The sequence below is a fragment of the Micropterus salmoides genome, unplaced genomic scaffold (genome assembly GCF_014851395.1).
Source record: "Micropterus salmoides isolate LMB-PRFRI ecotype aquatic unplaced genomic scaffold, ASM1485139v1 Ms_hic_scaffold_999, whole genome shotgun sequence".
Classification (NCBI taxonomy): domain Eukaryota; kingdom Metazoa; phylum Chordata; class Actinopteri; order Centrarchiformes; family Centrarchidae; genus Micropterus; species Micropterus salmoides.
This window is the reverse complement of record NW_024044791.1, coordinates 1-26,856: the sequence shown is the minus strand read 5'-3', so window position 1 is coordinate 26,856 and position 26,856 is coordinate 1. Positions and strand designations below refer to the sequence as shown.

Sequence of the window (26,856 nt, the reverse complement as noted above, 5' to 3'; positions counted from 1 at the left end):
TTTTGTCTGTTTTATCTCCTTTATTTATTACCTATTTATTTTCACCATGGTATTTATTTTGCCTGTTTTTTTAAATTTTTGTATGCATTTCTGCCTCATTATGCAAATGAGGAGGGGCTGTGTCTCAAGGGGTCATCTTCTCTGCTATTGGTGGACCAGTCAGACAGGAGAGCTCCTACTCTGCCTGCAGACATCAACGATCTTGCCCCTCACACAGTCAGATGGCTTCCTTCAGTGCGCTGAGGTGTTTAACAACTCTGAAGACAATACTACCAGCAATGTCTTCCTTCTCTTTTCACGTAGACGCTCCGACAGACAGTGCTTTCAGTTTGCTGCATGCATGGACACAGAACTGCGGTATAGGGAGAAGCACACGGTCAGCTGGCTGCAGCTAAATCTGGAGTGCACTCGTATTCAATTCTGTATGGTAAATTCAGTTTTAACGGAGCAGAGCGAGCTGACAGGCAGAGTTAGAGACTTTTTCTGTCCGTTTCTCTCTTTACAAAGACGCATGTTGCAGTCAGAGTCTTCTCTGAGATGCGAGCACGACATACACACAATTTATCAAATTACACAACGGATATACAGTATGAAAATAAGATTGATTGGATTATACTCACAGGAAGTATAAAACCTCTTACATGGTCTATTAAAAGTAAGTAACACAAATGTCAGGGAAATTACTTTACTTAGATTTAAGTACTGCAGTTGTACATTTGAAATACCTTCCTACCTTTCTGATAGGAAGCCTTCTTGAGGTGGTATAAAACATTTCTTCTTATATTCTGATTTGAGTTGTGGACAACTATGACCACATGAATTAAAAAAATTTCACTGCCCAAGTCAGCTATAACACAAGTCTTGTTCATCAGACTACATGCTGTACAGTATTTGACACAGATTTTGTCCCAGGATTTCTTATGCATTTCTTCTTCTTCGTTGCATGATTTAGAATAATAAGGTGAGAAATGGGTCTATTCTGAGTTCATCCTGCACTGCAGCAGCTAATAAAGTCCATTTAATCCCAAAACGCTTTTCTTTTAGGCAGGCTGGAGCAGAAACAACTCACCTTTCTCAAGTTGTACAGTAATGTCACATGTGTATGAAGGTGGATCAAACAAGCTAATCTTAAATGTCAAAGTAGAGAGGAGCCTAGTAGGCCTATTTATTTTCATTCATTACACAATATGAATAAGCTATGCAGACAGTTGTAAAGAAAGAACATCTTTTTCTTCTGTTCTCTACTTGTTATAGTTACACAGTATTAGGGGTGTGGGCTGTATTAAAAGTATCCACTGTTCTCCCATGCTCTAACACACAGTAACGATGAAATGTGTGCTGTTCTCACATTCTTCCTCTGTATGTACACATAAACAACAAGGCAGGGAAATATAAAAGGAATTTATTTTATTGTTTGGGTACATTATTGTTCAGTGTACATGCTCACATCTGAAACAAACTTTACGTGCTTGATAACTCTCCCACCCCGCAGACATCTACACGTCAATACCGATTTATATTCATAGCGGCAAGTGCTATGTAGCTCCACATAGGGGACACAGGAAGTGACATATAGCACCTTCATGCGGCGTCGGAACCGCGTAGGAAATTCACAGCCGCACCGGCAGAGCTCCAGAATATGCAACTCGGCCGGCTCACGCGCGGACGCGCTTACAAGTGCGAGGGCCCGCCCAACGCTGCTTGCAGCTTTAATTTTTTTTTTTTTTTTTTTTTTTTTTTTTTTCTGCAAAGTAGGCCCAAATGACATGGCCTAAACATACTCGAAAACTCACCAAAATTTGCAAACATGTCAGAACCGGTGAAAAATTTCGTATTCTACAAGTTTCGCACATGGGCGTGGCAAAATGACTCGCTAGCGCCACCTAGAAAATTGGAAATGATTAGCCCCTCGTTCACGTTCAACCTACATGTACGAAATTTTCTGGGGACATGTATCGTATCAAGACGCACAAAAAAGCCTCAAGAACCCATAGCCTAAAGTCAACAGGAAGTCGGCCATTTTGAATTTTATGGCCATTTTTGGATGATTTACACTTCGTACTTTAACGAACTCCTCCTAGGGATTTAGTCGGATCGACGTCAAATTTCTGCTGTGCCTTCTAAAGGCATTGACGATGAAAAGTTGTGCTATTTGCGCGTTTTCGTCAATGGGCGTGTCCGTGGCGTCGATGATTCGCAATGAAACAGGAAGTTGTTGTAACTTCAGTGTACATGCTCACATCAAAATCATACGTAGTATGAGAGTCCCGCCCTGAACACATGTACATGCCGACATTCACCCACAGTCATAGCGCCACCTGCTGGCAACAGAAAGTGACCTTTAACGAAGCAGCCCCCGCCGCACGTTTCACCTACGTGCACGAATTTTCTGTGGTACGTGTATCTTGTCCAGACGCACAAAAAAGTCTCTTGGAGCCATAGCCTAAACCCAACAGGAAGTCGGCCATTTTGAATTTTACGTCAAATTTTGGATGATTTACACACTTCGTACTTTAACGAACTCCTCCTAGGGATTTAGTCCGACCGACCTCAAATTTGCTGTGCCTTCTAAAGGCATTGAAGATGAAAAGTTGTGCTATTTGCAAGTTTTCGTCAATGGGCGTGTCCGTGGCGTGGCGTCAAAGATCAACTCTTCGCCATGACACGGAAGTTGTCGTAACTTCAGTGTACATGCTCACATCTGGACCAAACTGTACATGTAGGATGAGAGTCCCGCCCTGAACACATGTACATGCTGACATTCACCCACAGTCATAGCGCCACCTGCTGGCAACAGGAAGTGACTTTTAACGAGCCCCCCGCCGCACGTTTTACCTACGTGCACGAATTTTCTGTGGTACGTGTATCTTGTCCAGACGCACAAAAAAGCTCTTGGAGCCATGCCTAAACAACAGGAAGTCGGCCATTTTGAATTTTACGTCAAATTTTGGATGATTTACACACTTCGTACTTTAACGAACTCCTCCTAGGGATTTAGTCCGACCGACCTCAAATTTGCTGTGCCTTCTAAAGGCATTGAAGATGAAAAGTTGTGCTATTTGCAAGTTTTCGTCAATGGGCGTGTCCGTGGCGTGGCGTCAAAGATCACTCTTCGCCATGACACGGAAGTTGTCGTAACTTCAGTGTACATGCTCACATCTGGACCAAACTGTACATGTAGGATGAGAGTCCCGCCCTGAACACATGTACATGCTGACATTCACAGACAGTCATAGCGCCACCTGCTGGCAACAGGAAGTGACTTTTAACGAAGCAGCCCCCGCCGCACGTTTTACCTACGTGCACGAATTTTCTGTGGTACGTGTATCTTGTCCAGACGCACAAAAAGCCTCTTGGAGCGATGCCCTAAAATCAACAGGAAGTCGGCCATTTTGAATTTTACGTCAAATTTTGGATGATTTACACACTTCGTACTTTAACGAACTCCTCCTAGGGATTTAGTCCGACCGACTTCAAATTTGTGCTGTGCCTTCTAAAGGCATTGAAGATGAAAAGTTGTGCTATTTGCGAGTTTTCGTCAATGGGTGTCCGTGGCGTGGCGTCAGAGATCAAGTCTTCGCCATGACACAGGAAGTTGTTGTAACTTCAGTGTACATGCTCACATCTGAACCAAACTTTACGTGCTTGATAACTCTCCCACCCCGTATGGAGGACCGATCCTGACACAGTCAGAAATAAATACAGAAATAAATAAATGCTCAATAAATAAATAAGCATCCAATTAAATACACAAAAAAATAAAGTAAATAAATGTAGGTAGTAATTAAATTATACAAGGAGACATAAATGTATATATTTTAATTAGTGCCTTTACTATTCACCTTTGTTATAATTACCTTATTTGTTTATTCAACTTTATTTATTACTAATTTTTTTAATGTATTTATTTATGTGTGTGTTTTAATATTTTTGTCTGTTTTATTCTTCCTTTGTATTTATTTACCTTATTTATTTTCACCCATGGTATTTATTTCTGCCTGTCTTTTTTAAATTTTTGTATGCATTTCTGCCTCATTATGCAAATGAGGAGGGGCTGTGTCTCAAGGGGTCATCTTCTCTGCTATTGGTGGACCAGTCAGACAGGAGAGCTCCTACTCTGCCTGCAGACATCAACGATCTTGCCCCTCACACAGTCAGATGGCTTCCTTCAGTGCGCTGAGGTGTTTAACAACTCTGAAGACAATACTACCAGCAATGTCTTCCTTCTCTTTTCACGTAGACGCTCCGACAGACAGTGCTTTCAGTTTGCTGCATGCATGGACACAGAACTGCGGTATAGGGAGAAGCACACGGTCAGCTGGCTGCAGCTAAATCTGGAGTGCACTCGTATTCAATTCTGTATGGTAAATTCAGTTTTAACGGAGCAGAGCGAGCTGACAGGCAGAGTTAGAGACTTTTTCTGTCCGTTTCTCTCTTTACAAAGACGCATGTTGCAGTCAGAGTCTTCTCTGAGAGCTGAGCACGTGCGACAACACAACACAATTTATCAAATTACACAACGGATATACAGTATGAAAATAAGATTGATTGGATTATACTCACAGGAAGTATAAAACCTGTTACATGCGTAACACAGTAATGTCAGGGAAATTACTTTACTTAGATTTAAGTACTGCAGTTGTACATTTGAAATACCTTCCTACCTTTCTGATAGGAAGCCTTCTTGAGGTGGTATAAAACATTTCTTCTTATATTCTGATTTGAGTTGTGGACAACTATGACCACATGAATTAAAAAAACATTTCACTGCCCAAGTCAGCTATAACACAAGTCTTGTTCATTAGACTACATGCTGTGGCAGATTTTGTCCCAGGATTTATTATGCATTTCTTCTTCTTCGTTGCATGATTTAGAATAATAAGGTGAGAAATGGGTCTATTCTGAGTTCATCCTGCACTGCAGCAGCTAATAAAGTCCATTTAATCCCAAAAACGCTTTTCTTTTAGGCAGGCTGGAGCAGAAAACAACTCACCTTTCTCAAGTTGTACACATGTGTATGAAGGTGGATCAAACAGCTAATCTTAAATGTCAAAGTAGAGAGGAGCCTAGTAGGCCTATTTATTTTCATTCATTACACAATGAATAAGCTATGCAGACAGTTGTAAAGAAGAACATCTTTTTCTTCTGTTCTCTACTTGTTATAGTTACACAGTATTAGGGGTGTGGGCTGTATTAAAAGTATCCACTGTTCTCCATGCTCTAACACACAGTAACGATGAAATGTGTGCTGTTCTCACATTCTTCCTCTGTATGTACACATAAACAACAAGGCAGGGAATATAAAAGGAATTTATTTTATTGTTTGGGTACATTATTGTTCAGTGTACATGCTCACATCTGAAACAAACTTTACGTGCTTGATAACTCTCCCACCCCGCAGACATCTACACGTCAATACCGATTTATATTCATAGCGGCAAGTGCTATGTAGCTCCACAGGGGACACAGGAAGTGACATATAACACCTTCATGCGGCGTCATACCGCGTAGCAAATTCACAGCCGCACCGGCAGAGCTCCAGAATATGCAACTCGGCCGGCTCACACGCGGACGCGCTTATAAGTGCGAGGGCCCGCCCAACGCTGCTTGCAGCTTTAATTACTTATTTGTTTATTCAACTTTATTTATACTAATTTTTTAATGTATTTATTTATGTGTGTGTTTTAATTTTTTGTCTGTTTTATTCTTCCTTTGTATTTATTTACCTATTTATTTTCACCCATGGTATTTATTTCTGCCTGTCTTTTTTAAATTTTTGTATGCATTTCTGCCTCATTATGCAATGAGGAGGGGCTGTGTCTCAAGGGGTCATCTTCTCTGCTATTGGTGGACCAGTCAGACAGGAGAGCTCCTACTCTGCCTGCAGACATCAACGATCTTGCCCCTCACAGTCAGATGGCTTCCTTCAGTGCGCTGAGGTGTTTAACAACTCTGAAGACAATACTACCAGCAATGTCTTCCTTCTCTTTTCACGTAGACACCGACAGACAGTGCTTTCAGTTTGCTGCATGCATGGACACAGAACTGTGGTATAGGGAGAAGCACACGTCAGCTGGCTGCAGCTAAATCTGGAGTGCACTCGTATTCAATTCTGTATGGTAAATTCAGTTTTAACGGAGCAGAGCGAGCTGACAGGCAGAGTTAGAGACTTTTTCTGTCTGTTCTCTCTTTACAAAGACGCATGTTGCAGTCAGAGTCTTCTCTGAGATGCGAGCACGCACACACAATTTATCAAATTACACAACGGATATACAGTATGAAAATAAGATTGATTGGATTATACTCACAGGAAGTATAAAACCTGTTACATGCGTCTATTAAAAGTAAAGTAACACAAAATGTCAGGGAAATTACTTTACTTAGATTTAAGTACTGCAGTTGTACATTTGAAATACCTTCCTACCTTTCTGATAGGAAGCCTTCTTGAGGTGGTATAAAACATTTCTTCTTATTTCTGATTTGAGTTGTGGACAACTATGACCACATGAATTAAAAAACATTTCACTGCCCAAGTCAGCTATAACACAAGTCTTGATCATCAGACTACATGCTGTACAGTATTTGTGGACAGATTTTGTCCCAGGATTTCTTGCATTTCTTCTTCTTCGTTGCATGATTTAGAATAATAAGGTGAGAAATGGGTCTATTCTGAGTTCATCCTGCACTGCAGCAGCTAATAAAGTCCATTTAATCCCCAAAACGCTTTTCTTTTAGGCAGGCTGGAGCAGAAAACAACTCACCTTTCTCAAGTTGTACAGTAATGTCACATGTGTATGAAGGTGGATCAAACAAGCTAATCTTAAATGTCAAAGTAGAGAGGAGCCTAGTAGGCCTATTTATTTTCATTCATTACACAATATGAATAAGCTATGCAGACAGTTGTAAAGAAAGAACATCTTTTTCTTCTGTTCTCTACTTGTTATAGTTACACAGTATTAGGGGTGTGGGCTGTATTAAAAGTATCCACTGTTCTCCCATGCTCTAACACACAGTAACGATGAAATGTGTGCTGTTCTCACATTCTTCCTCTGTACTACACATAAACAACAAGGCAGGGAAATATAAAAGGAATTTATTTTATTGTTTGGGTACATTATTGTTCAGTGTACATGTTCACATCTGAAACAAACTTTACGTGCTTGATAACTCTCCCACCCCGCAGACATCTACACGTCAATACCGATTTATATTCATAGCGGCAAGTGCTATGTAGCTCCACGTAGGGGACACAGGAAGTGACATATAGCACATTCATGCGGCGTCGGAACCGCGTAGGAAATTCACAGCCGCACGGCAGAGCTCCAGAATGTGCAACTCGGCCGGCTCACGCACGGACGCGCTTACAAGTGCGAGGGCCCGCCCAACGCTGCTTGCAGCTTTAATTAGGGCCCGAGCACGACCGTGCGAGGTCCCTATTGAAATTGCTCGATTATTTTTAGGGCCGAGCACGACCGTGCGAGGTCCCTATTGAAATTGCTCGGATTATTATTTATTATTTATTTTTTTTTTTTCTGCAAAGTAGGCCCAAATGACATGGCCTAAACATACTCGAAAACTCACCAAATTTGCAAACATGTCAGAACCGGTGAAAAATTTCGTATTCTACAAGTTTCGCACATGGGCGTGGCAAAATGACTCGCTAGCGCCACCTAGAAAATTGGAAATGATTAGCCCCTCGTTCACGTTCAACCTACATGTACGAAATTTTCTGGGGACATGTATCGTATCAAGACGCACAAAAAAGCCTCAAGAACCCATAGCCTAAAGTCAACAGGAAGTCGGCCATTTTGAATTTTATGGCCATTTTTGGATGATTTACATACTTCGTACTTTAACGAACTCCTAGGGATTTAGTCGGATCGACCTCAAATTTCTGCTGTGCCTTCTAAAGGCATTGACGATGAAAAGTTGTGCTATTTGCGCGTTTTCGTCAATGGGCGTGTCCGTGGCGTCGATGATTCGCAATGAAACAGGAAGTTGTTGTAACTTCAGTGTACATGCCACCGGACCAAACTGTACATCTAGGATGATAGTCCCGCCCTGAACACCATGTACATGCCGACATTCACCCACAGTCATAGCGCCACCTGCTGGCAACAGAAAGTGACCTTTAACGAAGCAGCCCCCGCCGCAGTTTCACCTACGTGCACGAATTTTCTGTGGTACGTGTATCTTGTCCAGACGCACAAAAAAGTCTCGGAGCCATAGCCTAAACCCAACAGGAAGTCGGCCATTTTGAATTTACGTCAAATTTTGGATGATTTACACACTTCGTACTTTAACGAACTCCTCCTAGGGATTTAGTCCGACCGACTTCAAATTTGTGCTGTGCCTTCTAAAGGCATTGAAGATGAAAAGTTGTGCTATTTGCGAGTTTTCGTCAATGGGTGTGTCCGTGGCGTGGCGTCAGAGATCAAGTCTTCGCCATGACACAGGAAGTTGTTGTAACTTCAGTGTACATGCTCACATCTTAACCAAACTTTACGTGCTTGATAACTCTCCACCCCGCTATGGAGGACCGATCCTGACACAGCCAGAAATAAATACAGAAATAAATAAATGCTCAATAAATAAATAAGCATCCAATTAAATACACAAAAAAATAAAGTAAATAAATAAATGTAGGTAGTAATTAAATTATACAAGGAGAAATAAATGTTTATATTTTAATTAGTGCCTTACTTATTCACCTTTGTTATAATTACCTTATTGTTTATTCAACTTTATTATTACTAATTTTTTAATGTATTTATTTATGTGTGTGTTTTAATATTTTTGTCTGTTTATTCTTCCTTTGTATTTATTTACCTTATTTATTTTCACCCATGGTATTATTTCTGCCTGTCTTTTTTAAATTTTGTATGCATTTCTGCCTCATTATGCAAATGAGGAGGGGCTGTGTCTCAAGGGTCATCTTCTCTGCTATTGGTGGACCAGTCAGACAGGAGAGCTCCTACTCTGCCTGCAGACATCAACGATCTTGCCCCTCACACAGTCAGATGGCTTCCTTCAGTGCGCTGAGGTGTTTAACAACTCTGAAGACAATACTACCAGCAATGTCTTCCTTCTCTTTTCACGTAGACGCTCCGACAGACGGTGCTTTCAGTTTGCTGCATGCATGGACACAGAACTGCGGTACAGCACACAGTAACGATGAAATGTGTGCTGTTCTCACATTCTTCCTCTGTATGTACACATAAACAACAAGGCAGGGAAATATAAAAGGAATTTATTTTATTGTTTGGGTACATTATTGTTCAGTGTACATGCTCACATCTGAAACAAACTTTACGTGCTTGATAACTCTCCACCCCGCAGACATCTACACGCCAACACCGATTTATATTCATAGCGGCAAGTGCTATGTAGCTCCACATAGGGGACACAGGAAGTGACATATAACACCTTCATGCGGCGTCATAACCGCGTAGCAAATTCACAGCCGCACCGGCAGAGCTCCAGAATATGCAACTCGGCGGCTCACACGCGGACGCGCTTATAAGTGCGAGGGCCCGCCCAACGCTGCTTGCAGCTTTAATGTTACCATTATTTCTAATGGAACCGGACTTCTTTTTGCAAGAGGAGAATGCAGGTTTAAGGGACTTCCGCATTGGATTCACGTCTCAGACCAGAAGCTTCCTGCTTGTCAATAACCAGTGATGGGCAAGTTATTTAGAAATTGTAATGTATTACTAGTTACTTATTACTCCTTAAAAAAATGCAAACAATAACCCTAATTAAAAATGTGTTCTTCCCGTTAACGACTGTCCCCTCTCCCCGCAATGGTAAGCATTTAAAAGGAGTGTTGAATAAAGATGCTTATGTTGATTTTAGCTCTTAGTGTTTGGTGTTTTAATGGGAATGTGTCCACATTTTATTTTGTGTCATGTAATGTGGGGAACTGGTCTTGCTCTTGACTCGGTCTCACCCTCCCTCGGTCTTGGTCGGGGATTGAACAACCCCCTCTACCTCCCGAGCCACAGCCGCCCAGTTCAGACGAGAAACTGAAATCACCTGGGGAGTTTTGCACACTGGTATCTATTGCAGTATTGGGTATTTAGTAAAGCGTTGGGATTAGGCTAATACTTTTAAATGAGTAACTGATTAAGTTACACATTAAAAAGAAGGAAGTTCTTCCAAGTAATATTATAATAATACACAAACCAAAGTTGGGTACACTGTGCTACATGCCTTCAGGATTTACCATGGGAGTTCCTGGAGTGTAAAAAGTGAGTGAAAAGTCCGCCTGTGACCACAAGGACAGTGCGGATATGGTCAGAGGAGGCCTATGAGACACTTCAGGGCTGTTTTGAGGTGACAGATGGCATGCACTCTTTGAGCCGCATGGAGGGGAAAGTGATGCTGTTCACACCTGCCATTTGAATGTGTCTTCACCTTTTGGTCTTCACGTGTCTCGAGTGACCGTCTCACTGCAAATAAACACATAGCCTACATCATTTCCATTTGCTAACACTAAATGCATTGTAGTTTTTCATGCAAATGTTCAAATGCATCACACTGCACCGTTTCTGGGGGGCCGGGCCTTGCTGATTACTGATTTTGGTGAAACTGGATCTTATTTTAATGGAAATATATTTTAGCTTTACTTGTTGCTAAAGTAACCACTAACTGCTGCTAACTGCCATTAGCGCTGTTGGCTAGTTTACTAAGATGCTAGTGGTTTTATTAGCTTTAAAAGATAAATAAGGCTTGTTAAAACGCCTCCTCCCAGCGGTCCACAGCTGCTAAGTGTAAACAGCAACACTCCCCCGTTACTCCAAGCTCCTAGTCTGTACTCAGCTAGCATTAATAGTACCACTAGCTCCATGGCTAACTGAGCTAAACAGCTACGGTTAGCAGCAGTTAGCAGTAACTTTAAAATAAATCAGAAAACTCTGTAAATCACCAAGAGTTAAGTCAGAACAGCCAGAGGACATCAGACAACACGCTTTGCGTCATCCACGATAAACCATTTCCCCTGTTGTTGTGCGTTCTTCTTGTTTCACACTTCAGCTTACACAGAGGACATCAGCTGACTAGGCACATTCACATACACACTGCTTAATTAATATGGCCGGAAGCCCCAGACTGCGTCTGAATGTGCATCTCACACTCCGTCAACTTCTGTGTGGACTGCGCTGACGCAGCAAAGATTGTCAACTGTCATTTAATAAATAGCCATGTGTCACAAATCCTAAATGCAAAGAGGGCTTTTAGAGATTGTATTAGGGAGATGTGAGGACAGTACAAAGGGCCCTGAAAGTGAAGATAAGTGGGGCTAAAGAAGTGTACAGGAGGAAGCTGAAGGGGAAACTCCAGCAGAAAAACATGAAAGAGGTCTGGAGTGGCATGAAGATTATCACTGGTTTCAGGTTTCAGGCCAAAAGAGGATTTGAGGGCAGTTGGGCAGACATGGCCAATAAACGTACTGATTACAGATTTTAAATAGATTTAACACCATGGCCCCTGCTCACCCCCCTTGACTAATTGTCTTCCTCCAACACCTAGTCTTCAGATCCCCCCTCACATTTTCGCACCCCATCCTCCTGTAAAGGTCCTTCCTGAACCTCTGGTTCCCAGGCTAACTGCCCTCTCTACCCCCACCCCTCCACCTGTAACCTCTACAGTGTGCTTCACAGATGACCATGTAAGAAGACACCACTCAAGCAAAGCTGCAGGCCCTGATCTTGTCAGCCCAGGGGTGCTCAAAGCCTGTGGCCCCCCTCAGCTCTGTGGAGAGCTTCACCGTCTTTAAAGAGTCCCAGTGACTCCAAGGACTACAGGCTGGTGGCATTGACATCTCACATCATGAAGATCCTAGATTTGTGCTGGAGCGGCCATAGTTAGGTCACTATTAGACCCTTCGCCTACCAGCCTCGACTGGGAGTTGAGGATGTCATCATCTACCTGCTAAACCCTATCTACGCTCACCTGGAGCACTCTGACGGTCATGTTTTTTGACTTCTCAAGTGCTTTTAACACAATTACACCAGCTCAAATGGGTGAGAAGCTTACAGCAATGCAGGTAGATGCCCCCCTCATGTCCTGGATAGTCAACTACCTTACTTGCAGACCACAGTATGTGCGTTTACAACACTGTCGAACAGAGTGGTCAGTAACAACAATTTAGTTTTTCTTGTTCTTATTCCAGGACATTTCAGAGAAGTTATGCAAGACTGCTGCTGCCCTCTACAGGGAAAATAATAAAATAAAACAAGCACTGAAATAAATGAAGGGGAAATGTGATTATGTAGAAATATAAAAATATATCATCTTTATAAATTATGCAAGCACAAGGAAACAAAATAATAACAAAATAAAACAACTGAAGGATATTTTTGTTTGTCCATTGTGTGAGTTTGGGTCTCTTCCAAGAATTAAGACTGTAGACTTGAGGGAAAGTAAAGGAAACTAGATTAAAGAAAATTAATTAAAACTGTGAGTCACAAATGAAATAGTCTTTCTTTTAACTTTTCTTTTAATTATACTTCAAGAGAGCTCTGGAGGTGTCCGCATTCATGTTTTTCAATTACTGTGTGGTATTAGTAATGACGTCTGAAGATGACAAAAAGTCAGATGTCAAATGTTTATGGTTCTGCTTTTTGAAATCTGTCACAAGCATTAATGAACAGTATTCAGTCGTTGAAATACATCCTGATCTACAACGATCTGTGAAAAGGTGTTTAAGAAAGTTCACTGACAAAATGAGACACCTTGACATGAAATAACAGATATACCTTTATTTCTGGTATTTTATGCCAAGGTGTCCCATCCCTCGTCTTTGTCCTGACTGTCAACCAGACCATGCCGTGCTGAACCAGACTGTGTTGTTTATTGATTGCTGTTTATGTAGTGTTTATGTAGGCTACTGATCTCTGTGTATAAAATGACAATATTTTACCATACGAGCAGTACAGGTGGCTGTAGGGGTGAGAAGCCCTTTTGGTTAATATATTTTTTATCTGTTTATGTTAGGGAGGTAGGTGAGATGACTGTATTTCTTTTGTGGTTTATGTAAGTTAGGTTGATATCATAGATCAAGTCTTGTTTGTTGTTTTGGGACCTGCTCTTCCAAACTCCTATTTCTACCCTGATTGTTTGTACTGCATCCCTTGTGGCACTGGTCATCCTTGGGAGTGGGGAAAGAGGGGAGTCTTTTTGCTCAGGTTCCCCCTAAGCCTGGCGTAACATCATCTATACAGTGTGTGTTGGACGTCATTGGCTATAATAGTCCTGAGTACACACAGGTACAATTACACTTTTGTCACCTGCAGCTAAAATGCTAACTGAGCCTCTGAAAGGTGGCTTATGCAATTCTGGCGAAATCCAGTACAATGACAAGTAGACTGCTAAAGAGTGAACAATGACACAATGAACAATGACAGAAGCTAAGTTGTGGCTTAGGTGGCGATGGCGCAATGGATAAGACTATGCCTTTGGTGTGAGAGACCCACTGTGACCCATCCATTGTGTCCCGGAGCCACTAAACCCCTAGTTGCTGTATATGTATAGCATGAATAAAAGTGTGCAATTGTTGCTGCAAAGCTAACATGCAAGAGAACTCAGAATCAATGACTGCATTCTGTGACGTATTATCAAACAGTAAACAGTAGAGTAACACACAAATTAGTTTTGTGTCATGCACATGCAGTAATATTTACAGTACTTCTTATGTGGGTATATAATGCAGGAGTTCATAAATGGGGAAGGCAAGGCAATATTATTTTTAAATCCCATTTCATTACAGGTAAACGATATTTGCTTTACATTGCAATGCATACAGACAAGTGAGAAGAATATCATAAATAAAATACATTCAAATGGAACAATAACAAAAGAAGAGAGGAAAATATATAAAGTAAAACCATCCAAAAGACAAACCACAGGCACTGACATTCATATACACACAGCAACTAAGTTAATAGACCAACTGAAAAATAACTGTGTTAAAAGCAGCAGTAAGGAAATATTTAAATGGAGACGTAGTCGAGATGTTTTAGAATAACTTTTAATTTTAAGATCACTGATTATTTTGATAAGGGCTGTTACAGTGTGACAGTTAGATGTGAAGCGATACTGAAACACGTCATATACTCTGTCTGTAGAAACACAACTGCCCCTTTTTTATATACGATGTTTTCCAGTATTTTGCAAAGGTTTGAGATTGGGAACCAACAATTAAAAATGGGTAAGCTGTGTGATTCTCAACATGGATATTTTTTACTTAGTAAATTGTTTTATTTCATAGATGGGCATCTTACACAGAGTGTGGGAAAAGAGAACAATCTTAAACACAATCAAGTCCTATTAAATGATTTGCTGTTTCAGTTTCCACTTTTGCTCTACAGATGCAACTTAATATCTTTTCACATCCAACACAACACACAAACACAAAGGTTTAAAAACAACCTGTTTTCAAGTCTTTTTATGTAGATTGCTTAAGACAGATAATATCTGTGGTCTGCCTACTTCCCTTGAAGAGATACAGTTTGTTAATATTGCATTAGCATTACCACTGTGTGCACACAACGACTACCACGTCTCTGAGAAAAGACGACATTCCTTGCCAAACAGCTTTATTCTTGTTAACCTGTATACATCAAGAAAGGTGCAATGAAGCGACACCTTTTGATCATTAGTGTTTTGAAGTGTTTGGTTCTAACCACTCAAGGAGAAGGGGAAAAACAGGTAAATGATTTTGATGAAAAGGTGATTTTCTGTTATTTTCATGTTGCAGTTAGGGTAAAGAATTGGCATTCAAAATTTTCGTTCAAATTTGTGGTGAACGTCAGCACATGCACGTAAGGCTAAGAAATAGTTTAATGTAATTGTCTTTCAGTGTAATCGCATGGTTAAATGTAAATGTGTTTTTTAATATTTAAATTTAAAACTCAAAATATTGAAGCCCATTTCTGCCATTGTGATTAGAAAATAAGATCCTGTAAGTCATTATAATGAGAAACGTTCTCAAAATAATGACTTAGTGTCTCAAAATAATGAGAAACTTCAAAATAATGACTTAGTGTCTCAAAATAATGAAAAACTTCAAAATAATGACTTAGTGTCTCAATATAATGACTTAAGATACTAAGACATACTAAGTAAATATTTGCGTAGCTAATTATTTTGAGATACTAAACCATTATTTTCAGATACTATTAGTCATTATTTTGAGATGCTAACTAATTATTTTGAGAAGCTAACTCATTTTTGTGAGACATTGACTCATTATTTTGAAATGCTGAGTCATTATTTTCAGAAAGTTTCTCATTATAATAACTTACTGGATCTTTTTTCATCACAGTGGCAGAAGTGGGCTTCCATAGCGCCCATATACAAAACCACAATGAAGTTGGTTTGGACGTTTTAAATGTTTTGGGGGCGGTGTTCAACTTTTTCAACTAAGCTTTGCTTGACATAAGATTTTAAAAGTTTAAAGCTGCATAAGCAATTTCACACATTGCTCAGTCAGGAAATTATATGTTGAGGGCTTCACTACACTGAAATTATGTTTTTGTGGTGATGTCAGTAAGCTGCAGTCTATGATCTAAATTTCTTCTGTTAAATTAATAGTTGTAGTAGTATAGTTTTGGAATAAGCCTTATTTACTTTTCTTCCTGAGAGTTACTGGTACTTCTACTGCTACACATACAAACTGTAATGATTTTGTCTTTATTTAGCAGCTGACAACAGATGGATTTAACTTTGAAGAGTACAATGATACCATTGAGGATGAGGATCAGTCAACTCCTTGCAGTGTAAATGTGCCTGGATTCAATAGTATGGGCCTGATGATCACCTACATCATCGTGTTTGTTTTCAGCATGGTAGGCAACAGTGTAGTTGTCTATGTGGTTTGTTATATGAAGAAAGGCAGAGCCAGCACAGACGTCTACTTAATGCACCTGGCGATGGCAGACCTTCTCTTCTCTTTTACCCTCCCGTTCTGGGCCATCGATGTTCATTCTGGTTGGATCTTCGGCAACTTCCCGTGCAAACTTCTGTCCTGCTTTCAGGAGGCATCAGTTTACAGTGGTGTTTTCCTGCTGGCATGCATCAGTGTAGACCGTCACTTTGCCATAGTGAGAGCTACACGTGCCCTGTCCTCGCGTCACCTGTTGGTGAAAGTGACGTGCAGTATCGTGTGGCTGGTGGCTGGAATGCTGTCCTTACCTGTGGCAATTCAGAAGGAGAGCCTGCATATTGAAGACCTGGGTCAGTCCATTTGCTATGAAAACCTAACTGGTGAAAGCAGTCACCACTGGCGTGTTGGCATACGCGTTCTACGCCACACGATGGGCTTTTTCCTGCCACTGCTGATAATGGCTGTCTGCTACGGGTGGACTTTGGTGACGCTGTTTCACGCACGTAATCAACAAAAGCAAAAGGCCATGCGCGTCATCCTGGCAGTTGTGTTTGCATTTGTTCTGTGCTGGCTGCCTTATAACGTTACAGTACTGATTGACACACTCATACGAGGAGGATCAATTGAGGAGACATGTGACACTCGCTACAGAGTGGAATGGATGCTAAATGTGACCCAGCTGTTGGCCTTCATGCACTGTGCAGTGAATCCAGTGCTGTACGCCTTCATTGGGCAGAAGTTCCGTAACCAGCTGCTCTCAGCTCTTTACAAACATGGCCTCATCAGCAAGAGGCTCCAGGTGGCTTACAGGAAGAGCTCTTTCAGCAGCGTAGGGAGCATCAGATCTAGACACACGTCCACTACTATGTAATGATCTTCTGATAGATGATTATTTACATACAACATATTTGAAAAGACAATTTGCTTTCTTGCCAGTGGTTAGATGAGAAGATAGATACCACACTCATGTCTGTACGAGTCAATGCATAGCTGGAGCCAGCAGCTGGTTAGCTTAGCTTACCAGAAAGACTTGAAACAAGGCTATACAGTTAGCCTAGCTCTGTCCAAAGAAAACAAAATCCACCTTTGTACAAAATGACAATTAGCTTTTTTTTAAAACAGGGATCTTATACCAAAGTATTTCTTGACAGAGAGCAGTACTGTCCTTAAATTTTAGAGATGCTGCAGGTAGATGTTGCCTTGTATTGAACACAGAGACATGGGTGTGGAATTGATTTTCTCAAATAATTCAAGAAAGTGATTAAGCTTATTTCCAAAAATGCCAAACTATTCCTCATTTTGTAACCATGTTAGTAACCATTGGGCATTGGGTCATCCCCTAATGTTTAATTGCCATAACGAAATAATACCAAGGATGTACATGGTTCACATAGCTAGTGTCAAAGTTAAAATGAATACGTCGCTTCAGTGCTTCAGCTGGATGTCTGATATAGGATCCTGTCACAGCCCAGATGTGTACCCTCGGGAGGCAGTAAAAAAAACAACTCTATGTATGACATTGTTTGAAGTGTAGGCTAATTATTGAGTCCGACAAGTTTGCACTCCAGAGCAAAAAAAAAACTGAATGCTCAACCTCAAAAATATCAATCAGTTTTTAGTGGAGGAAAATGTGGCACACCATTACAGTAGTTCATGAGAAAGCTGTACAGTCATTATGGTGTGCCATACTTTCCCTACTTTCTCTAGATTTTATTGTTGATTATGTGAGTTTTACAAAGCCTGTGTTTTTTTCACATGTTTTTGTGGAACACTGGAAATGACTAGAAAGCCATTAAAACATTGTGAACTGTTTTTGCTATTCTTACACCAGAGAGTAGTGAACAATCACAATCAGATATCTTAATCTTTCAAACAGGAAGAGGTGGTGAAATCCGCTTTGCCTGCTGGTACTGGGTACATTTTTAATCAATGCTGTAATCAGAAAATGCTTTGTTTTTCATTGTCCACCCACTTGTTTTGCAGTTACATACATAAGAATTAAAACTTTTTCTGTTAATCTGAATGTCTACCACGATTATTTGAATGTCTGAGTATGTGCGGTTAGTACTTGTGGATATGATGAGTGTGTGTGTGTGTGTGTGTTTGTGTGTATGTGTGTGAGAGAATTTGTATACCAGTGTGGGTGGCTCTGTGGCTTACACATAGGAAGAAGGGGGCAATTGCGTTTCATGCAAAGTTGTGCAGCAGCTGTGGTTGCAAAACAAAATTACATGTAAAAGATGGGATGTTTTTCCATTTTCTGATCATATGAATTCTTACTGTATTCTTCTGTTCTTCTCAATATGCAAAACTCATTTGAAAAAGCCAAAATATACTCTTGAATGAAAAAAATAAAAATAGAACAATTTAAATAAATCCTTAAACCCTAAACAATGTGTGGTCTCCAATTTCCTGAGTCAAGTTGTGTGACACTTAATTGTTTAATTCATTAAATTAATTATACCACTTGTGTATTATATTAATCTAATTGGATTGAGGAGGAAGTCCCCTCTCATGGCAAAAAGTATTTAAGGTTACATATCTGACAGCTCTCTCCAAGCAATAGGTAAAGTGTTGTATGTTTTGACACTCCCTGAACACCCAAAATTGTCCATTGTCTATTAAATGTGGGCCTCTTTTTACACCATGTGGAAATAGGTTTCTAATCAAAAAACTAGACACTGAATTGCTGTCAAAAACAAACATGATTAAACACTTTCTTATGTTGTCCACATCCTTGTAATGTTTGTGGTCTGGTCTTCTGCTAATTACCACATGATTTCACCATAGAAGAGTTTTTCCTATATGCACTGTTGCAACCTGGCTAACTAGCCCTGACAATTAGAAAGGAAATGGTTATTAAAATAATGATCAAATTCATATAGAACATGTATAAATAAAGGAAAAACACACATCTGTGTGACGTTTAGTCAGTGTGAGTTGTGACTGTGAGTGGATGTATGAATAAAGTGTTGGATAGCTGTTTTTATGAGACTGAGGACAGCTGATCTTAAATTCATTCTCAGAAACTGGCCAGTTGCATACACATCAGTATTTATTTTGTTACGTTTTTCCTGTTAGAAGGAAGTAGGCCTACTACCCAAGCACATATGTTGCTCTGTACAAAGATTAGTGAGAGGAGAGAGTGACCTTTGCTTGCCTTATAAAAAAAAGAAGAAATAAATAGAGGAAGTAACGTTTTTAGAAAGTATTTACTTTGTGTCTAAAAATTATAATATTGTGAAAAGTACATTTTTCCCCATGTTGTTTAATTAAAAAAAAAGTGAAACTTTCATATATTCTAGATTCACTACACATAAAAGGAAAAATTCCAGTTGTTTGTCATGGAAATCAAAAACCCACATATCAATTTATTAGAATATTAGAATAAAGAATTAAAAGCCAACCTGAGAAGAGCCTTTAGTCTCTCAGTCTGGTTCAGTACACACAACCACAATCATGACGAGGCCTTCTGACATGACACTTGTGACATTTTATTTGGAAACCAAGGTCCCAGAGTCTGGAGGATGAGAATCCAAGTTGCTTGAAGTCCAGTGTAAAGTTTTCACAGTCAGTGATGATTTTTAGGTGTCATATCATCTACTGGTGTTGGTCCAGTGTGTCTCATCAAGTCCAGAGTCAATGCAGCGTCTACCAGGAGATTTTAGAGCAGTTCGTGTTTCCATCTGCTGACAAGCTTTATGGAGGTGCAGGTTTCCTTTTCCAGCACGACTTGGCACCTGCCCACAGGGCCAAAATGACAAATAACTGGTTTTCTGACCATGGTATTACTGTGTTTGGTTGGCCAGTCAACTAACCTGACCTGAACCCCCACAGAGAATCTATGGTGTATTATCATGAGGAAAATTAAAGACACCAGACCAATAATACAGTCTAGCTGAATGCCGCTATCAAAGCAACCTGGGCTTCCAGAACACCTCAGCGGTGCTACGGGGCTGATTGCCTCCATGCCACATTGCATTTATGCAGTAATTCATGCAAAAGGAGCCCCGACCAAGTACTGCGTGCATAAATGAACCTTTTTCAGAACTCTTCAACTTCTCAGAAGGTCGACATTTCTGTATCATACGTATCTACAATATTCTAATATTTTCAGATACAATTTTTGATTTCCATGAGTTGTAAGCCGTAATCATCAAGATTAAAACAACAAAATGAATAATTCACTTTATATGTAATGAATCTAAAATATATGAGTTTCACTTTTTGACTGAAATTATGGGGAAAATAATGCACTTTTTCTGATATTGTATTTTTTTTTAGATGCACCTGTATATGCTTTTTAATGTTAGCTCTGTCTGTCAAGATGTTAAATTCTACTATTTTTTTTAGATTATCTATTACTAAAAATGTTAAAAATCCATTGCCACTTATCTCACTCTTTCTATGATCCCTCTGATCTTATGAACAAGTGAACGGACAAATCCTAAAAATGATCAGGGTAATGGTTTTAAATGGTTTCATCCCTGTGCAACTGTGTGTTACTGTTTGAAATTACTCAACGCTTCACCCAAGGACAATTCTGCATGTTCCTGAATGAGATCTAGCCATCCCATGTCATTAGACATAAGGCCCCTCTGCCAGGAGGTGGAGCTGTTTTCCAATCAAGTCACCGAATCATTAGATTTGGGCTGAGACCATAACTCAACCGACTTTAAAGTGAGCAGAGGTCTGATTAACCAAAGAACACCTGTGTGGGCAGTGGAGGAAGTGAAGTATGCAGAGACAAGTATGGTGCACATCCTTTGTGTTTAATAAAATTATCAGGCATATCGGAAACCTGGGGCAGGGTAGTTTTCCAGTGTAGAAATACTAATTGGTTTCTGGGACCCATACTCTGTACATAAAAATGTATAACACTAAAATTAAATATTACTACTATATACCCTTATATATATAATTAAAACCTAAATCAGATTTTAAAGCTGCTGTTTCCCGAGTGGGCGGGGCCAAGCCTGTACGTAGGCGGATATGTTACCATAGTAACAGCATAGTCGCAGCTCTGTTGACTCTCTGCAGCAGCTAACTTCGTGTGAATAAACTAAAGTGGTCTGCCGATCAGTTGTTTGCCACCGAGATAGAGCGCTCACTTCAGGACCACTAAGGTAATCGAGATCTTTAATGAAGGGTGATATTCCTGAGGTGATGTCTAAGGTTATCCTGTTATAGCAACGACGGTAACGTTAGCGGTGAGAGCTACAGAAAGCGACGACAGCATAGCTTTACTGGCGCAGTAGTACTTCCGTTCTTTTTCAAAATAAAAACCCAGTTTAGTGAAACCAGCTGCTTTTGACAGTAGCCAGCGTTTTAGTGTGTCGTGAAGCTGTAATATGAGTCTTGCTGACGAGCAAATATGCCTTAAAACACTGTTGAAACTTTGCTATAACAACATTTCCGCGGAGCCTACTGAGTCTGTGAAAGAAAACAAAAAATGTTGATGTGAAAATTATACATCCATAGGATTTCCACGACCCCCGCTGGCTCTACAAGATCCTCATGTAGTCTGTTGAATGTTTGTCACATACATATACACTCACCTAAAGGATTATGAGGAACACCTGTTCAATTTCTCATTAATGCAATTATCTAATCAACCAATCACATGGCAGTTGCTTCAATGCATTTAGGGGTGTGGTCCTGGTCAAGACAATCTCCTGAACTGCAAACTGAATGTCAGAATGGGAAAGAAAGGTGATTTAAGCAATTTTGAGCGTGGCATGGTTGTTGGTGCCAGACGGGCCGGTCTGAGTATTTCACAATCTGCTCAGTTACTGGGATTTTCACGCACAACCATTTCTAGGGTTTACAAAGAATGGTGTGAAAAGGGAAAAACATCCAGTATGTGTCAGTCCTGTGGGCGAAAATGCCTTGTTGATGCCAGAGGTCAGAGGAGAATGGGCCGACCGATTCAAGCTGATAGAAGAGCAACTTTGACTGAAATAACCACTCGTTACAACCGAGGTATGCGGCAAAGCATTTGTGAAGCCACAACAAGCACAACCTTGAGGCGGATGGGCTACAACAGCAGAAGACCCCACCGGGTACCACTCATCTCCACTACAAATAGGAAAAAGAGGCTACAATTTGCAAGAGCTCACCAAAATTGGACAGTTGAAGACTGGAAAAATGTTGCCTGGTCTGATGAGTCTCGATTTCTGTTGAGACATTCAGATGGTAGAGTCAGAATTTGGCGTAAACAGAATGAGAACATGGATCCATCATGCCTTGTTACCACTGTGCAGGCTGCTGGTGGTGGTGTAATGGTGTGGGGGATGTTTTCTTGGCACACTTTAGGCCCCTTAGTGCCACTTGGGCATCGTTTAAATGCCACAGCCTACCTGAGCATTGTTTCTGACCATGTCCATCCCTTTATGGCCACCATGTACCCATCCTCTGATGGCTACTTCCAGCAGGATAATGCACCATGTCACAAAGCTCAAATCATTTCAAATTGGTTTCTTGAACATGACAATGAGTTCACTGTACTAAAACGGCCCCCACAGTCGCCAGATCTCAACCCAATAGAGCATCTTTGGGATGTGGTGGAACGGGAGCTTCGTGCCCTGGATGTGCATCCCACAAATCTCCATCAACTGCAAGATGCTATCCATCAATATGGGCCAACATTTCTAAAGAATGCTTTCAGCACCTTGTTGAATCAATGCCACGTAGAATTAAGGCAGGTCTGAAGGCGAAAGGAGGTCAAACACAGTATTAGTATGGTGTTCCTAATAATAATCCTTTAGGTGAGTATATGGTTTGCTATACTTGTCTTGTCATTAAGAACGTATTTGCATGCTGTCATTTTGAAAGGGAAACCCTGACACCGGAAGTCGTAATGTAACAAACACCGACGACTTCCCACCTTATCTTTAGCCATGTTGTTATCACTGAGTAATATTTTAACATTACGCGCTGTAAATACTGTACCTAGGTAGCAGTGTCTATAGGTGGGTATACATATAAACCCGCGCAGAAAAGTATCATCAGGTTTCACTTCGTTCCAACTAACGTCAGCCCCGTTTGCTAGCTAACGTTAGCTAACCAGGTGTAGCCTTCAAGTTAACGTCAGTCACGCGTTGCCTCGACATTTAGCGACGTTAGTCTAGTTTTAAAGTTTGTCTCCAGCAGGGTCTGCGGAAGGCAGGATGTCGAATGATGTTGCCGGTGTGTGGGAGGTGGCGCTGAGCGATGGAGTCCACAGGATTGAGTTTGAACATGGCACGACCACCGGAAAGAGGGTCATCTACGTTGATGGAAAGGTATTGATCATGGTCTTCAGTAACGTTAACGCAGAGGAGGGAGACTAACTTAAACGCATTTAATTATAAACCCTGACCCCTTTTTATGAACCCCGGCTTCATTCATTACAAGGCCAGCTCTACTGGCAGCTGTTGATTTGTGATTTCACATCCCAATGCAGGAGATACTGAGACGGGACTGGATGTTCAAACTTGTGGGGAAGGAGACATTCAGTGTGGGCAAATCAGGCACCAAAGCAACGATCAACATTGATGCAGTCAGTGGTTTTGCCTACGAGTACACATTGGAGATCAACGGGAAGAGCTTGAAGAAGTACATGGAGAACAGATCAAAGGTCACCAGTACCTGGGTTCTCAACTTGGACGGCATTGACTGCAGGGTGGTCCTGGGTGAGCCTCTCTGTGTTTGTATATTATTCCTACTGTCCTGATCATGTAGTTATTATGTCACTGGGTATTATGCTGTTTGTTTTTTCATATAGCCTAGCCAGATATTTATGATATGAATACTGAACAGTACAGTGAGTTGTTTTGGGTAAGAGCACCTACTTGTCGCTGTAAGTTAAGTGTTAGTCTTGTGGTTTATTTGATCGTTCATGTAATCAATCAGGATAGATACTGGATTGATTTCTGCCCCTTCACAACACTAAGATTACGTTGGAGCTGAGGCTAAGCTCTTTAACAGCTTTAGGCCCATCGCCATCTTCAGCCACCTCTGTCATCTGGACGAAGTTAATCCTTCTTATAATTACACTGCTTACAGTTGATCAGGCGGCATACCACCTGAAGCATGTGCAACACATAAGAACTACTGTACATTAGTATACATTGGTTATCTATAAATCTCAGCAGTAAAAGAATCAGAATAATTCACTGATATGTGTGTGTGTGTGAGCAAGTGATCCTGGTCACAGAGTTCAGCTGTTGTTGATGATAACCTATCTTGTCTTAACCAGCTGAAACTTGGTGTTGCCTTTTGTGGTTTTTTCTCACTCACTCACTGGCAGCTCTGACAAACTTCAGGGTGATTACATATCCTCAAGATGTCGTTGTAAGCAGTCAAAATAAAACCCTACAAATATTCAAATGAAACTCCCAGCCAGATAAAAGTCACTTTTGAATTTGAGAAGCTGAACAATGTAGAATAAAAATGCACTTTAAGCTATCAAAAGCTATAAAATGTGACAGGCGAGAACTGTGTTTATAAGGAATTTTTTTTCATATAAAAACATTTGCAACTGCCACACAGACTTTATAGAGGCAAATTATCACGTTACAAACTAGGGAATGACTATTGTGACGTTTACTATTTTGAGATCATTCATCTTCCTTCATCATGTGTTTTGTGTCACCACACCTCTAGTAAGTGTCTCCCCCAGAGGTGGCCCAACATTAGTTATCAGCGAAACACAAGTGAGGCCTTCCTAAATGGTGCCATCATGATAAAGCAGTATTGTTCTGTTTCTTATTTTACCAAACACAGGACCCTCCTTAAACAAAGAGCACATTTATAAACTAACATATTTAGCATATTTAGTTGATACCTAGAAACATAAAAAGCAAGCGTTACAAATGTTGTTCCTTTACAATGAAAAACAAGAACATATGATTGAGAGTTTGGAGGGGTGTGATCATTTCCTGTTTTTGTGATTTGTTTCAGTGAAGTGATTCAGAGGATTCTAAAGATATGTTATCTTGATTTAGTTCAGTTGGAGGTTTCCAAATAAATGGTTTTTTTTGCTTTAAAAACATCTTCATTAAAATTCTATTTACAGATTTAAACAAATAATAAATGTGTATTAATACTAATGTAATAGTTAGATTGATTTTGACCCCAGTTTCTCCACCACTGAGAAAGTTTTCCCATATTCTCTGAGGTTAGGAAATAATTATTATCTCAAAATCAAGACTTAGTTGTTTCTTAGAACTTAATAAAATAGATTCACATGTTCTTGCCATTATATTTACCATGATTTTTATTTTTAGGTGATCAGTTTGTCAAGCAAAGAATGCAAGTGATTCATGACACAGCAGGTGGGGCGCTGTAGGAGCTGCAGCTCCCCCTGTTGACCAGATTGAAACACAGTGGAAATATAATTTTACTGTTTCAAATTTTCAGTTACCTTTCAAGTGCTGTGGATCCATTATCCTCTTGTAGTTCAAGTATGAAAAATTTAAAGCTGAAGAATAAACCAACATCCTGCCGATCCTGATCTAGCTGCTAAATATCACTGGCCATAGCAAATAACATAAAATAGTATATTTATTCACCATAATATGTTTCTGCATGGACAGAACCGGTACAGATCAGGCCATTGATCTCTTGCTTGTTCTGGAAAACCAGAAGGTGAGATCAGATCTGTACACATACTGCGACGCGTTTAGCAGTCACGTCAAATACTTTTATTGCCCCACAGCTGCATGTTTGTTTGACTCGGTGTCTGTTTTTTTTCTTTCAGAGAAAGACACCATGGATATTTGGTGTAATGGACAAAATATTGAGACTGCGGTAAGTATAGCAGTAACTGACACTGATCTGTTATGCAATGAAGGGTACATCACTGGATTTAAGAAGTTATGTGCTGATTCTAATGCCAAGGGAAATCCAAATCAAATCAGAAACCACAGCACTATAAACAAAAACAAATGGGTAAAGAACGCCTCAAACACCCTGTGGTTCCACAGTTGTCTGCATATAAGCATCCACACTTTGACTTGCCCTCCTGCAGGGGGAGTTTGTGGATGATGGCACAGAAACACATTTCACCCTCGGAGACCACAACTGCTGTGTGAAGGCTGTGAGCAGCGGGAAGAGACGAGACGGCATCATTCACACGCTGCTCGTGGATGGCACAGAGATAGCTGAGTGCACAGAGTGACTGTGTGTGTTTACATTTATATGAAAGCGGAGATCTGGTCTGTGTGTGACTCGGTATCTGTGAAGAGTAGAAGTTATCTGAAGCTGTTAGAGTCGGTGACCAGCTGATAGAAATATGCGCTCCTGTGTTTGGAGGGCCACGCTCTGGAGGGTATGTTAGCCATATGCTGGTACTGTCAAGCTTGTGCTGTAGTTAATATAGTACGAGTTGAAGACAGGACCTGCAATCTGGGCAGTTTTAGAAGAGAGGGTGCAGCCGTACATTTCAGTCACAAAAAAGGATTTACTGTCTAAAATGGTAACTTCACACTGAAACACTTTTTTTGGGGTTGTAAACTGGTACTTCATATTGATATAAATACTATCACTTTCAGTAATATCAACATTGGAAGCCACATGTGCCAATTTATTGAACTCTGTTTGCCCTACGGTCGTTAACACGAGCAGCTGATATTCTCTTAGAGATGTACTACATATTGTCATTTTGTAGAAAACGAGCAACCACTTTACACATGGCCTGGCCCAGTAAACCCCAGAATCCACCAGTTCTCCCTGCTCTTCATGCTCGCTTCTTGTATATGTCAACGTTGTGTAGTAGGAGTATTAAATACCAGGGTACAAGATTGTTGAATGTAGCATCGTCCCAGTGTGCACCGCTCAGGACTGATCTATGTGTGGTCCTATGTCGAAGTGTGTGATTGGTTCAGCCAGTTGATGTTACGGTAATATGTAAATAGCCGCTGTGGATTGGTCAAAACATCCTAGGGGGCGCGTTCTGCAATTTAATGGCTGTAACATTTACATAGACA

General features: G+C 40.5%; 2 protein-coding genes across 4 annotated transcripts; both read left to right on the top strand.

The window, feature by feature from the left end:
* The first annotated feature begins 14,523 nt into the window (after positions 1-14,523).
* Positions 14,524-18,277, top strand: LOC119896417 (C-X-C chemokine receptor type 1-like). 2 transcript variants are annotated; one of them, XM_038709842.1, is made up of 2 exons: positions 14,524-14,709; positions 15,705-18,277. In XM_038709842.1, the coding sequence occupies exons 1-2, from the start codon at positions 14,635-14,637 to the stop codon at positions 16,755-16,757; spliced, it is 1,128 nt and encodes a 375-aa protein (XP_038565770.1). In that variant the 5' UTR covers positions 14,524-14,634; the 3' UTR covers positions 16,758-18,277. The 2 variants fall into 2 exon arrangements, with proteins under 2 accessions (XP_038565770.1, XP_038565769.1); XM_038709841.1 differs by having other exon boundaries at positions 15,702-18,277.
* A 2,597-nt stretch (positions 18,278-20,874) lies between these two features.
* On the top strand, positions 20,875-26,094 carry LOC119896418 (fas apoptotic inhibitory molecule 1-like). 2 transcript variants are annotated; one of them, XM_038709843.1, is made up of 5 exons: positions 20,875-21,012; positions 23,036-23,169; positions 23,331-23,559; positions 25,629-25,678; positions 25,899-26,094. In XM_038709843.1, the coding sequence occupies exons 2-5, from the start codon at positions 23,056-23,058 to the stop codon at positions 26,046-26,048; spliced, it is 543 nt and encodes a 180-aa protein (XP_038565771.1). In that variant the 5' UTR covers positions 20,875-21,012; positions 23,036-23,055; the 3' UTR covers positions 26,049-26,094. The 2 variants fall into 2 exon arrangements, with proteins under 2 accessions (XP_038565771.1, XP_038565772.1); XM_038709844.1 differs by having other exon boundaries at positions 20,883-21,012; positions 23,039-23,169.
* The last annotated feature ends 762 nt before the right edge of the window (positions 26,095-26,856 follow it).

What these genes read in the sequence shown, in the direction of transcription:
- LOC119896417 (XM_038709841.1), top strand. Translation starts at nt 14,635, where the DNA reads ATGAAGCGACACCTTTTGATCATTAGTGTTTTGAAGTGTTTGGTTCTA. An exon ending in AAGGAGAAGGGGAAAAACAG is followed by an intron (nt 14,710 to 15,701) that starts GTAAATGATTTT and finishes GTCTTTATTTAG; the next exon opens with CAGCTGACAACAGATGGATT.
- LOC119896418 (XM_038709843.1), top strand. Translation starts at nt 23,056, where the DNA reads ATGTCGAATGATGTTGCCGGTGTGTGGGAGGTGGCGCTGAGCGATGGA. An exon ending in TGACTGCAGGGTGGTCCTGG is followed by an intron (nt 23,560 to 25,628) that starts GTGAGCCTCTCT and finishes TTTTTCTTTCAG; the next exon opens with AGAAAGACACCATGGATATT. An exon ending in GACAAAATATTGAGACTGCG is followed by an intron (nt 25,679 to 25,898) that starts GTAAGTATAGCA and finishes GCCCTCCTGCAG; the next exon opens with GGGGAGTTTGTGGATGATGG.